The sequence below is a fragment of the Babylonia areolata genome, chromosome 3 (assembly GCF_041734735.1).
Source record: "Babylonia areolata isolate BAREFJ2019XMU chromosome 3, ASM4173473v1, whole genome shotgun sequence".
NCBI lineage: Eukaryota > Metazoa > Mollusca > Gastropoda > Neogastropoda > Buccinidae > Babylonia > Babylonia areolata.
Window position 1 is genome coordinate 36,017,758 of NC_134878.1, and position 13,272 is coordinate 36,031,029.

The 13,272-nt window shown below is 48.5% G+C and overlaps 1 protein-coding gene and 1 non-coding gene across 2 annotated transcripts; one reads left to right on the forward strand and one right to left on the reverse strand.

Moving 5' to 3' along the window:
- The first annotated feature begins 14 nt into the window (after nt 1-14).
- Nucleotides 15-9,343, forward strand: LOC143280312 (uncharacterized). The gene is made up of 2 exons (XM_076584943.1): nt 15-221; nt 5,090-9,343. Exons 1-2 carry the CDS (start codon nt 15-17, stop codon nt 9,341-9,343), a joined length of 4,461 nt encoding a protein of 1,486 aa, XP_076441058.1.
- A 3,783-nt stretch (nt 9,344-13,126) lies between these two features.
- Nucleotides 13,127-13,198, reverse strand: Trnap-ugg (transfer RNA proline (anticodon UGG)). The gene has a single exon. It is a non-coding gene; the product is annotated as a tRNA-Pro (tRNA).
- Nucleotides 13,199-13,272: the final 74 nt, after the last annotated feature.

Sequence of the window (13,272 nt, forward strand, 5' to 3'; positions counted from 1 at the left end):
TGGCCTCAAGATCCATGAAGGCAAAAACCAAGATTCTCAAGATCAATGCAGCGAGTGAGGACCCAGTCCCACTAAACGGGAATGAGCTGGAAGAAGTGGAGGCATTCACGTACCTGGGTAGCATCATCAACACGCAGGGCGGCACAGACGCAGACGTCAGAGCAAGAATTGGCAAGGCGAGGGCAGCGTACTTGCAGCTGAAGAACATCTGGAGCTCCAAGGTGGTGTCGACTCGGACAAAGATCAGGCTGTTCAACTCCAACGTCAAGTCAGTCCTACTGTATGGAGCGGAGACATGGAGGACAACAAAGACCACCATCAAGAAAGTGCAGACCTTCATCAACAGCTGCCTGAGAAGAATTCTCCAGATCCACTGGCCCGACACCATCAGCAACGCAGACCTGTGGCAACGTACCAACCAGCTGCCAGCTGAGGATGAAATCCGGCGCAGGAGATGGGGATGGATCGGGCACACCCTGAGGAAGCCAGCCAGCAACATCACAAGGCAGGCACTATCATGGATCATGGTTAGATTTATGGCATGTTGGTTTCCGGGCGTATGGATGGACGATAGCCACTGGAGGGCATGTGTCACAGCTTCAGCTTCCATCGTTAGGCTGGAGGTTGTGACTTTGTAGGCAGCATTCTCTTCCCTAATTGTTTTTCCATTTTGTTTTGCAGTGAATCCCCAATCGGATTGGTCTTTGTGACTGAGCCATCTGTGTATATGATGATGTCCTCTTCTTTACTGTTTTCTTCTATGAGTAGCTTCACTTCCGCATCAGTTTTGCCCTCTGGCCATTCCCGACAATGTCTTCCTAGAGTGGGTGAAATGGCTGTGTTGAATAGATGGTTGATGTTTTTGGGGTTTTTCTCCCATTCTTTTGTTTCTTTCAGGTCTTGTAGTCGGCATACTAGCTGGATTGTGTCTTCTGCTTGTCCCATCCATGATCTTCCTCGTCCTTGGCGGCTGCCTTTTGGTTCTTTGACTGCGTCATGCAGTGGGTTTTGAGGGTTTTCTAATGCTTTGAAGTAGGTCTTGACCTGGTCTGCACTGAAGGAAGGTCAAGCAGGTATCACATGGTTTCTGTGGGCGTGTCTTTTGTTGTTCCAAGGATCAGCCTCATAGCTTCATTTTGAACTCTTTCTAATTTTAGGAGGTTGCTTTGAGATGGTGTTGTTAGCCCAAGTCCAGAGTTGATCACACTGAGGACGAGTGATTGGTATAGCAGGAAGAGGTGGCGTTGTTCAATACCTTTGGTTGCCATTGCTTTTAAGACTGAAAGGCCCTTTTTGCATTTGAGAACAGTATTTTCCGTATGTTTTCTGAACTAGGTCAGCATCCTGTCGAAGTGTATTCCTAGGCAGTGTAGGCATTCAGTTTTCTCGATCTGAATCCCGTCGAATGACACAGGTGGTGGTGATTTGCTCGCGGTTCTGTTGTTGAGGGTGCACAGCAACGTTTGGGCTTTCGCTGGATTGATGGAAGATCCTCTGTCTTTGCACCATTGAGCAATATTGTTTAGTTGTTTCTGGATGGCTTTAGTTCTTTCTTGAGCATCTTTCGAAGTTTTGAAGACCAGGCCATCGTCCGCAAGAGTAAGCACCCGAGCTATTCCATTGTTGTTTAAGTCTGCAAGGCCCTTTGTGTAGACATTGTAGAGGACAGGAGAGAGTGGAGACCCTTGTGGCAGTCCCATGGATAGTTTAGAAGGTGCAGACATCCAATCTCCGAGGCGTAGGATGACGGTTCTTTCCTGAAACGCTGCTGCTATCCATCTTGTCAGTGTCAAACTTACTCCATACCTTAGTAGCAGCTCCATGAGGTGCGCAAACTGGACTTTATTGTAGGCATCTTCAAGGCCTCATATGCAAAAGCAGCTGCATTTTCCCATGTGGACTTGCCTGTTCTGTAACCACCTTGATTTGAAGGGAGAATGTGCCTGTGTTCAAGATCCCTTGCAAGTTTCCTGGCTATCGTGCGTTCCATGAGCTTTCCAGCAATGTTTTGCATGGTTCGGATCCGGTAGCCGCTTACCTGACGATGGTCCTTTTCTGGTTTTGGTATGGGTTTTAAGGAGCTGTGTGTCAAGTCCTCCGGCACATGTCCATTGTGGAAACTGTTTTGATATAGATTGAAAAGTTTGCTTCTGTCTTCTTCCGATAGCTCCTTGATGTCCGAGTAGCGAACTTTGTCTGGGCCAGGAGCCGATTCTTTCTTGCATTTAGCTATTGCTTCGGTTTAGATCATCTGTTGTCAAGTCATCATCGGGTCCAGTCTGCATAAGGGTTTGGTTTAACGCCTCGACATATTTCTTTTTCTCATCTAAGTTTCTTTGATCGCTCTGTTGTATGAAACATTTGAGCAGGGCGGATCCTTTTTCTTCGTTTGTCTTAAGCTTGGTTCCTTCAGTGTCTAACATGTCTGGGGTTGTTGTTGTGCACGTTTTCCATTCCATGCGACGATAAAATTGCCAGAACTCTGTCAATGTTGTGTCATAACTGAGTGCCTCGCAAAACTGTTTCCACTTGTCATTTTTGGCCTCTTGAGCAATGACTTCAAACTGTGTAGTTTTTTCTTTCATTTTTTTTCAGTATCTTTGTCTGGAGATGGTTTTGTTCTCTCTTTTTGCCAAAGTTTAACAGCCGCATGTTTTTCTATCCAGGCTCTCTCTGTGTCGGTATTCCACCATGGGGGCTGAATAGTTTGCATCCTGTTCGGTGCCGTTCTTTTGTTTCTTCTGCGTCGATGACAGTTGTCTCTTTGGTTTCATACTGAAATGGTTCACTCGGTTTCATACAGGGTTTATCTGGCAGTTTTTGTCGACTGAAAACTACCGGGAGGTGGTCACTGCCTTGGTGTGGAAGCGTCTCTGCATTCATTTCTGCTCTGAATTTTGGAGATGTTAGAGCGATGTCGATCACACTGTCACTGTCCCCTTGTCTTGTTCCAAGGCGAGTTGGGGATGTGGTTGTTAATGGGCTAAGAAGAATTTCCACTATCATTCCTTCAAGTGCGTGTCCTTGTGGGTTGGTGTTCCGCTGGTCCCATAACTTCGATCTTGCATTAAGGTCTCCACAGATAATGACTGAGTCTCCAAATTCGTTCTCTATTTCCTCTAAAAAGGCCCAATCCTCTTTTGTTGTGCAGGTTCCTGGGTGAACATTGGCATTGATGAGCACGATGCTTTTGTGAATTCCGTCAGGTTTTTCAAGACGCACCCCCACTAGTTCACATGAGTTGCTACACCATTTCTCTAGATTTATGGTGGAATCTTTGTTTTTTTAGGTTTTTGTTCAGTATGATTGCTACTCCTCTTCCTTCATTCCTTTGAAAGACTGTGAAATTCTCAAAATGTATTGGTCTGTCTGCACTTGTCCTGGTCTCTTGGAGACATAAAATGTCAAAATCATATGCCAATTTCTCAATTGTTGAGATTCTCATTCTCGCGCTGGAACAATTCCAACTGCCGATTCTAAAGAATTTCTTTGACAGCCGCTCTGCTTTTGTCATTCTGCTACCTAAGCACAATCTTTTCCCACCTCTTTTGCCACGCCTGTTCTTCTTCTTTCCCTTGACTACCGCTGTCACATCTCATGACAAAATCAGATATGAGTGCTAAACACCCTCGTTCACCCACCCCATCTAGCTAGAGAGCAGTGTGGGTTGTGCTGTTTGCACGAGATACTCAGTCTGTCTCGGTCTCAGTTCAGGCTGTCACTGAACTGAGATCAGCCTCTTCCTTGTTAACAAATGACAAGATTCTGGGCTTTTCGCCCGCGACTGTCAGAGGAGGCAGCCGTGCCAGTCTTTGGCTCTCTTCAGGGCTGTTTGCCCGTCTGGACGCTTGTAGTGGAGATCACTTTCCTCCGAGTGGTCGTGGTCTCTGTGTTCTCTGTGTGAACTTCCAGCCTTGGGGTAGTGGTACCTCTCTGGAAGTGTTTTCAGTGTTCCCACTTTCGCGCTCATCCACTGACTTCCCTACCCTTCCACTGACCCTCCACTGTCTCCCCGGGAACCCCTCTGCCTGCCTTTGGCTTCCTTAGTCCAGGCCTCCGTTGGCTGCTGCCGCCTGCCGTTGGCTGCCGTCGCCAGCGTTCTCTGGCCTGACGCTCAGCCGTCTGGGTGTTCGTCTCTTCGTCTTCGTCGTCACTGCTCTTCGTCTTCGTCGTCACTGTTCGTGTTCGTCGTCGCTGTTCTTCGTCTTCGTCGTCGCTGTTCTTCGTCGTCGTCACTCACTGTTCGTCTTAGTCGTCACTGTTCGTCTTCGTCGTCACTGTTCCTCGTCGTCGTCACTTACTGTTCGTCGTCGTCGTCACTACATCATTAACGTTGTGCTTGTTTCCTTATCTTAAAGCTCTGTTTTTTTTGTGTGTGGGTTTTTTTTTGTGTGTGTGTGTTATTATTTATCCATTCTGTTATTTAAGTGTTGTTGCAGCTGGGGTTGTGGTTATTGTTTGTGGGCAAGCTAGGTGTGTGATTAAACAAATGTATGTGAACCCTGAATTGTTGTAGTCTGTGTTTGTGTTGTCTGGGTGTTAGTGCTGGGCTGGGTGGGGGTTTCTAGTCCGCTCTCTTATAGAGCGTGACAATTTGGTGGAGATGCGGGGTACGTTAGGATAGAGTGGGAGGGGGGTGGGTGTAATCGTTTTGTCTGTTACCTGTGTACATATCCTGTTCCCATTTGACGTTCTATGATATCTGATTAAAATTATGCTGTGTCACTGGAAGAATGTTTGGGTGAGGTTATGATAGACACCTTACCTGTTCAAAAAGTTAGCTGTTGTTCAGGCACTTGATTTCGGCTGTTGATTTTTGCCGAGTTTGGTTTGCCTTTCTCGCATTCTGCGAGGGAAAAAAAAAAAAAACAGAAAAAAAAGGGGGAAAAAAATGCCCACTCGGCGACAAACGGCTGCGGCCGTCACTCCCGGGTCAAAGTCCCAGATGGATAAGTCGAGTACCTCTACTCCTTCTCAGACAGATAAGTCAGGTTTGTCTGGATGGATACGGGGTCAACTGAAAGAGGATGACCCAGGTAATCTATCTGATGATGGAAGGAAAGGGGACACTGTTCCTCTATCTCACCAGGATCCTTACACAAAATTCAAAGCCATGGGTGCTGACATGGGTTTGACTGGTGAGGCCCTTGCGCGGTTTGTGGTTGATGCCGCTGCTAAGGAGGAAGATCGCGCAAATAGGGAGGAAGAGCGCCGTTACAGGCGCTGGAGGGATCACAGGGAGGATGAATATAGGGAAGAGGAAAGACGGTATAGGGAGAAGAGGGATGAGGAGGATAGGCAGCGTTTTGAAAGGAAAATGGAGTTAAAGCAAGAAGAGGTCGAGGCTCAAATAAGCCAACCGTTTTCCCTTGCTCCCTACGATGGGAAGGACGACTTCGACGACTTCCTGACCCATTTTGAGAGGGTAGCGCTTCTCAATAAGTGGAAGCCAAGTTCATGGGCGGCTCGCTTAGTAACCTTGTTACAAGGTCGAGCTAGGGACGCTTGTCTGCGAGTGCCTCCGGAGAGACTTCATGACTACGAGTCATTGAAAGCTGCTTTACTCCGCGAGTTTCGGCTAGATGCCCATGCGTATTGTAAGCGTTTCCGATCGATGCGGAAGCTTACAGAAGAGACCTTTATCCAATTTCTGGAAAGGCTTAAGGTCTGTCTGTCTCGCTGGTGCACAGCTGCTGGTCGCGATTACGACAGTGCAGAGGACCTAAGGGACTTGTTCCTTCAAGAACAGTTCCTAGCTACCCTTAACCCTGACCTCGTCAGTGAGGTTAAGCGTGAAGAACCAGACAGGGTGGAGGATGTCGCACGCATTACCTCGAAGGTTGTCAGTGCCAGGAGAGCGGGACGGATGGCTGAGAGTGAAGCACGAGCTTCCAGGAAATCCAGGGATCATGGTCTTGGTGCCAAACCTCATGCAGAGCAAAAGGCCGCATCTCTTGGACAAAGTAGTTCCGCTCTTATCGACAGCTCAAGGGGTGTCGAGAGCACTAGAGGAGTTACCTGTTTCCTCTGCGGGAAACTTGGACATGTGGCCAAAGAGTGCCGCCAGCGGAAGAAGGTTTCCCTTATAGCACAGCCGAGCTTTCTGCAGCAGGGTTCCCATTCCCCACCTCCATCTCTTTGTGTTTCCTGTGCGGCAAAGCAGTACTCACCACGATGTGAGGCTGTCATCAACGGGGTTTCAGTCCCGGCTTTGCGAGACACCGGAGCTCACATGGTTGTCGTTGCACGCCATCTGGTCAGTCCAGATTCTTTCACTGGAGCGACTGTCCGTGTGGTGCTGGCCGAATCAAGATGCACCTCTGTCCTACCCATCGCCAGGGTAGATTTCCAGTCTCCTTTCGTGGAAGGCAGGCTAGACGTGGCAGTAATGGAGGCTCCTGTGGAAGAGGTCCTTATTGGGAATACTGCCTGGTGCGAGGATGGCACTTCAGTGCCCGTGCCCGTTTACTCGGACGCCAGTCTTGTGGGTGCTGTTGAGACGCGGGCCCAAGCAGCTGCCAGGGCTAAAGGGTTATCTCCCTTGCCTGTCAAGGACATCCAGATCCATGTGTCTAGACAGGACCTAGAGCATCAGCAGGATAGCGATCCTGACCTGTGTCAAGCTCGGGAGCTGGCTGTGTCTAAAGCCGTCAAAAAGACACGATCTAGAGAGGTCATGTACTTCAGGAAGCAGGGAATACTGATGCGGCGTTTCAAGGACCATCGGGGGGAAGCAACCCAAATCTGTGTTCCTAAGGAACTGCGTTCCACAGTGTTGCTTCTTGCCCATGAAGCCCCCATGTCGGGTCATCTTGGGGTTAAGCGCACGCAGGGAAGAGTTTTCCCACATTTCTACTGGCCTGGCATGTGTGCTGACATTCGGCGTTTCGTCCGTTCTTGTGACACATGCCAGAAGACGGTAGCTAAGGGTCGAGTCCCGAAAGTGCCACTCGTCAAGATGCCCCTCATTTCAGAGCCCTTCAGTCGAGTAGCTGTCGACATTGTAGGACCTATATCCCCTTCATCTGAGTCTGGCAAAAGGTACATTTTAACAATGGTCGACTATGCGACCAGGTACCCAGAAGCTGTCGCTCTCAAACACGTTTCGGCTGAAACTGTGGCTGAGGCGTTGTTCACCATGTGGACACGTACAGGTGTTCCTGCTGAGGTCTTGACTGATCGTGGTTCTCAGTTCACAGGCAGTGTCATGCAGGAAGTCTATCGCCTTCTGTCTGTGCGGGGCTTGACCACAACCCCCTACCACGCTCAGTGCAACGGGTTGGTGGAGCGTTTTAACGCTACTTTGAAGGCAATGCTGCGGAGACTATCACACGAGAAACCTCGAGCCTGGGACCGCTGGATTCCCGCTCTGTTATTTGCCTACAGAGAAGTTCCCCAGGAGAGCACTGGCTACTCGCCTTTCGAGCTGCTCTATGGGAGAACAGTACGGGGTCCCATGCAGATCCTCAGAGAACACTGGCTCCACCCTGAGAGGCCAGAAATTCAGACTGCTGCTGAATACGTGGTAGAACTGCGAAACAGAATCGCAGAGTCCTGTACCATTGCTCAGCAAAACCTCGAAAGGGCCTCAAGGCGGTACAAGGGTTATTTTGACGCCAAAGCAAAGCAAAGACAGTTCGCTGAGGGGAGCAAAGTACTTCTCCTTCGCCCCACCAAACAGAACAAACTGGAACTTGAATGGCAGGGTCCATACACTGTTCTGCGTCGTGTGGGCATCGCAGATTATTGCGTTCAGATTGGCGAGAAAGAAAAGCTGTACCATGCCAATCTGTTGAAAGAATACATTGAGCGCACTCCTCGAGGGACTGTGGCTCTGGCTGTGATTGAAGACCCAGAGGTCTGGGAAGGAACGAGGACAGTGGAACGCGACATTCCACTCATGCCCCTGGAGGCAACTGAAGGTTCAGAGGATGTTGTGCTGGCCGCTGATAACTCCTCACTGAAAGAGGCCATTCGTGAAATGACTCGAGGGTTTAGGGACGTTCTCACTGACTTGCCTGCCTGTACGAACCTCGAGACATGCACGCTCAATCTCACCTCCGACACCCCTATTAGGGCTAAGCAGTATCCACTGCCCTACTCCCAACGTGAGACGATTCAAGAGGAGGTCCAACAAATGTTGAAGATGGGCGTGATAGAGCCATCCTCGTCCCCATACTCCTCTCCTATCGTCCTCGTAAAGAAGAAAGATGGAAAGGTACGGTTTTGCGTCGATTTCCGTCGCATCAATAAGATAACCGTGTTTGATGCTGAACTAATGCCAGATGTAGAGGCACTGTTTTCCCGGTTATCAGGGAAAAAGGTGTTCTCGAAGTTAGACCTTTCAAAGGGGTACTGGCAGATCCCCATGGTGGAAGCTGATCGCCCTAAAACAGCTTTCACTACTCCTCAGGGACACTTCCAGTGGTGTGTAATGCCGTTTGGCCTCAAAACTGCTGGCGCAGTATTTTCCCGCATGATGCGGAAGTTAGTACTGCCTCTCAACAGCCCGGACGTGGACAACTTCATGGACGATGTTCTTATCTCCTCCGCCGATGAAACACGGCATCTAAGGCTCTTATGCAGCGTGTTTTCCCGGTTGCGTGATTGCAAACTGACAGCACGGCCCTCCAAATGTTTTCTCGGCCACAGGGAGTTAGACTATCTGGGTCACCATGTGGGTGCTGGGAAAATTTGGCCAGATGCAGAAAAAATGGAGAAGATCCGAGAATCACCTCGTCCCTGTACGAAACGACAGCTCCGAGGGTTTCTGGGCCTCGTGGGGTTCTACAGGAGGTTCGTTCCTCAGTTTGCGGAAATCGCTCTTCCCTTGACTGAGAAAACCAAGAGCAAGGAGCCAAACAAAGTTATCTGGGATGAGTACTGCGAGAGAGCTTTTCTGCAGCTCAAACAAATCCTCTGCAGTAGGCCAGTTTGCTGTCTCCCCGATCTGTCCAAGCCTTTCATACTGCGGACTGACGCTTCGAACGTGGGGTTGGGAGCTCTTCTGCTCCAAGATCAAGGTATGGGTGCTCAACCAGTGGCGTGTGCCAGTAAGAAATTGAGCCCAGCCGAACGCAATTACCCCACAATTGAAAAGGAATGCCTGGCTCTTGTGTGGGGTATTCAGAGGTTTGAACCCTACCTCTACGGGAAGGAGTTTGTCGTCCAGGTGGACCATGCACCGCTGCAATATCTAGACAAGGCCAAAACGGTCAGCGGCAGACTGACGCGCTGGGCTCTACAGTTGCAGCCTTTCTCGTTCAGGGTGCAAGCCATTCCTGGCAAAGAAAACGTTGGTGCTGACTTCCTCAGTCGTCTGCCAGAGTTGGATGAAATATGATCTGAATACGGCCCAGTTTGAGTGTTAACACCTGAATGAGGCAGCTGTATACTGGCCATGTGTATCTTTTAATACTACTTATTAGTTGGTAAGGTTGGCAATTCTATAATTTGCAATTCATCCTGTTATTCCAGACTTCATAGTTTTGATGATGATGTTGTTGTTTTTTCATTTAATTGTTTTGCCTTTTCCTTACATTTAGTTTCAGGAGGGCAGTGTCTTGTCATATGTCTCTGTTTGAGAGGACATTGTGGATGATACGGCAGTGGGAATGTGTGTTATTGTGTTTGTCATTCTGTGTGACATGTTTATAATTAAGTTTCAATCTTCGTTTGAACTTGAGGGGGGCTGTTGTCACATCTCATGACAAAATCAGATATGAGTGCTAAACCCCCTCGTTCCCCCACCCCATCTAGCTAGAGAGCAGTGTGGGTTGTGCTGTTTGCACGAGATACTCAGTCTGTCTCGGTCTCAGTGCAGGCTGTCACTGAACTGAGATCAGCCTCTTCCTTGTTAACAAATGACAAGATTCTGGGCTTTTCGCCCGCGACTGTCAGAGGAGGCAGCCGTGCCAGTCTTTGGCTCTCTTCAGGGCTGTTTGCCCGTCTGGACGCTTGTAGTGGGGATCACTTTCCTCCGAGTGGTCGTGGTCTCTGTGTTCTCTGTGTGAACTTCCAGCCTTGGGGTAGTGGTACCTCTCTGGAAGTGTTTTCAGTGTTCCCACTTTCGCGCTCATCCACTGACTTCCCTACCCTTCCACTGACCCTCCACTGTCTCCCCGGGAACCCCTCTGCCTGCCTTTGGCTTCCTTAGTCCAGGCCTCCGTTGGCTGCTGCCGCCTGCCGCTGGCTGCCGTCGCCAGCGTTCTCTGGCCTGACGCTCAGCCGTCTGGGTGTTCGTCTCTTCGTCTTCGTCGTCACTGCTCTTCGTCTTCGTCGTCACTGTTCGTGTTCGTCGTCGCTGTTCTTCGTCTTCGTCGTCGCTGTTCTTCGTCGTCGTCACTCACTGTTCGTCTTAGTCGTCACTGTTCGTCTTCGTCGTCACTGTTCCTCGTCGTCGTCACTTACTGTTCGTCGTCGTCGTCACTACATCATTAACGTTGTGCTTGTTTCCTTATCTTAAAGCTCTGTTTTTTTTTGTGTGTTGGGTTTTTTTTTTGTGTGTGTGTTATTATTTATCCATTCTGTTATTTAAGTGTTGTTGCAGCTGGGGTTGTGGTTATTGTTTGTGGGCAAGCTAGGTGTGTGATTAAACAAATGTATGTGAACCCTGAATTGTTGTAGTCTGTGTTTGTGTTGTCTGGGTGTTAGTGCTGGGCTGGGTGGGGGTTTCTAGTCCGCTCTCTTATAGAGCGTGACAACCGCCTTCATCATTTTGAAGATTCTGTAGACTATAAGGGGGGTTTGCGTGTTTTGTGGATTCATGAGGTAGAGGTTTCTGGGCCAGGGGATGGGGGGTGAGGTATGGGGGCGGGGGGGAGGGGGGGGGGGGGGGGGGGGGGGGGGAGGTAATCAGATTCGGGATTTGAAGCCTTCCAGGGTTATGCTGAGAGCAGTCTCAGCAGGAAGGCTGTTCCAGTTTGATACTGTTCGAGGGAAGAAAGACTTTTGCCTGTACAGCGTCCTGCAGTTGGAGAGGTGGTATGCTGCTGGATGCGATCCTCGGGTCCCAGTGGATGCTGAAGGATTTTGAGAGGGCTTGTGGCATGTGTTGATGATAAGACTGCCGCTATGGAACTTATAGAAGTTAATCAGTCTTGCCTTTCTCCTTCGCTCTTTGAGGGGAGACCACTGAAGAGTCTCCATCATGTCTTGCACACTGGATGTTTTCCTGTGTCGATGGGTCGCCCAGCGAGCAGCCCGGCGTTGTACTGCCTCAAGTTTATTGATATCCTTCTCTGTATAGGGGTCCCACACAGAGCTGGCATACTCCAAGGTTGGGCGGACCAGTGTTTGGTAGGCTTGCTGTTTGATGCGCTGGGAGCCTACTTTCAGGTTCCGTCTTAGTAGGCCTAAGGTCTTGTTGGCTCAGTTGGAGACATTGGAGATGTGGGGGGTCCATCTAAGGTCAGAGGTGATGGTGATGCCGAGGTATTTGGATTTACTGACTACATCAAGGGTGTGGCCACGAAGGGTGTACTCTGATGGTAGGGGGTCTCTCTTCCGGCTCACTCGCAGGGTCTGACATTTGATTGGATGGAAGCTCATAAGCCACTTCTGCTCCCATTCTGCAAGGCAATCCAGATCCTTTTGTAGGGCTTGCTGGTCGCTGGTGGAGGAGATGGTTTTGTGGCACAGGGTATCATCAGCAAAGAGACGAGCAGTGGAGGACAGTCCAGTCGGCATGTCGTTGATGTAGAGCAGGAACAGGCAAGGCCCAAGAACAGATCCTTGTGGGACTCCAGATTCTACAGGAACAGGACTGGAAGTGGCTCCATCCACCACTACAGACTGCTGTCTATCTGATAGGAACTTCCTGATCCAGGTGTGAACTTTCTCTGTGATGCCAGTGGAGTGGATCTTGTGGAGCAGAAGGGAGTGGCAGACTTTATCGAACTGTTTTGGGGTTTTGGGGATCTGAATTTGTCTCGTGCTATGCAGCTGATCCCCGAGGTGCACGCGAGACAGGGTTTTGTTAGTAGGATTTTGTTCTGAAACAGTAGAAACTGACTTGACTTCGCCTTCTTGTTTCTGGTTCCGTGACAAATGAAAATGTTTGCACGACGAACAAGTTCAACTTTCGCGCTACTTATCAGTTGTCCAGTTTTTTGTTGTTGTTGTTGTTGTTTTAAAAAACAACAACAACAACTCTTTCGGTTCTTCAACTTTCATGGATTCAAGCGCACTTTCAGTTTCAGCGGACAGTCGCCATGCTGCCTTGTCCGAACGTCCCAGGATGAAGGGGCTGAACTTTTCTTTGACTTCCTAACGAACAAGGTCTATAAAGTCCACTCGTAGTATTGATTTTAGTATTTTCCGAAAAAGACCACTTGGGCGAATGAACATAGTGAAAGCCCTGTACACTGAGAGTAAAACACACAAGCTTTTTATGTATTGAATATAATGTCAAAATGTAATGCCGTTTAAGATGAGAAAGATCAGTTTAAAGCAAATGAAGTCCCCTAGCATTAATTACAGATTAATTTCCCTTTTTTTTTTACTATCTGCAGCAAAGACATGCACCAGAAATATAACTTCCATGCTTAGCAAAAGAAGTTCCTGTTTGAACAAAAAATGATAAAAATGACTGCTCTTGTTGTTGTGTCGAATATCCGATCAAATGCCAAGTTTGGAGAATTTAAAACAACAACAACAACCCCCCCCCCCCCCCCCCCCCCCCAAGTAAATTCAGTTTGCATATAATTTAGCTTAATTTTGTTTTCTGTTGTTTTTTTTATGCCCATCCCAGATGTGCAATATTGTTTTAAACAAGATGACTGAAAAGAACTGAATTTTTCCTATATTACCGGGCAAATTTGGTGTCAACTGACAAAGTATTTGCAGAGAAAATGGCAATGTTAAGGTTTACCACGGACACACACACACACACACACACACAGACAACCGAACACCGGGTTAAAACATACTCACTTTGTTTACAAAAGTGAGTCAAAAATCTGTTTGAAGAAAAATGCGGTTCGTTTTTCGCCAAATTGATGAAACGAAATAACACAAAATCATTTCCACTGGTGACCAAAAAAATTAAAAGATCAGAAGGGAAGCAAAATATAATAATAAAAAAAAGGGGGGGGGGGCATAGTTAAGGAAAAAAAGGCAATGTCAGGGGCTCGTCCGGGATTCGAACCCGGGACCTCTCGCACCCAAAGCGAGAATCATACCCCTAGACCAACGAGCCACTTATTTACTATGTGTTTAAGATAGATATGAATGCATGATCATTGATTTGATTGGTTGCTAAGAGAAAGCGTA

What these genes read in the sequence shown, in the direction of transcription:
- LOC143280312 (XM_076584943.1), top strand. Translation starts at nt 15, where the DNA reads ATGAAGGCAAAAACCAAGATTCTCAAGATCAATGCAGCGAGTGAGGAC. An exon ending in AGAACATCTGGAGCTCCAAG is followed by an intron (nt 222 to 5,089) that starts GTGGTGTCGACT and finishes CTATCTCACCAG; the next exon opens with GATCCTTACACAAAATTCAA.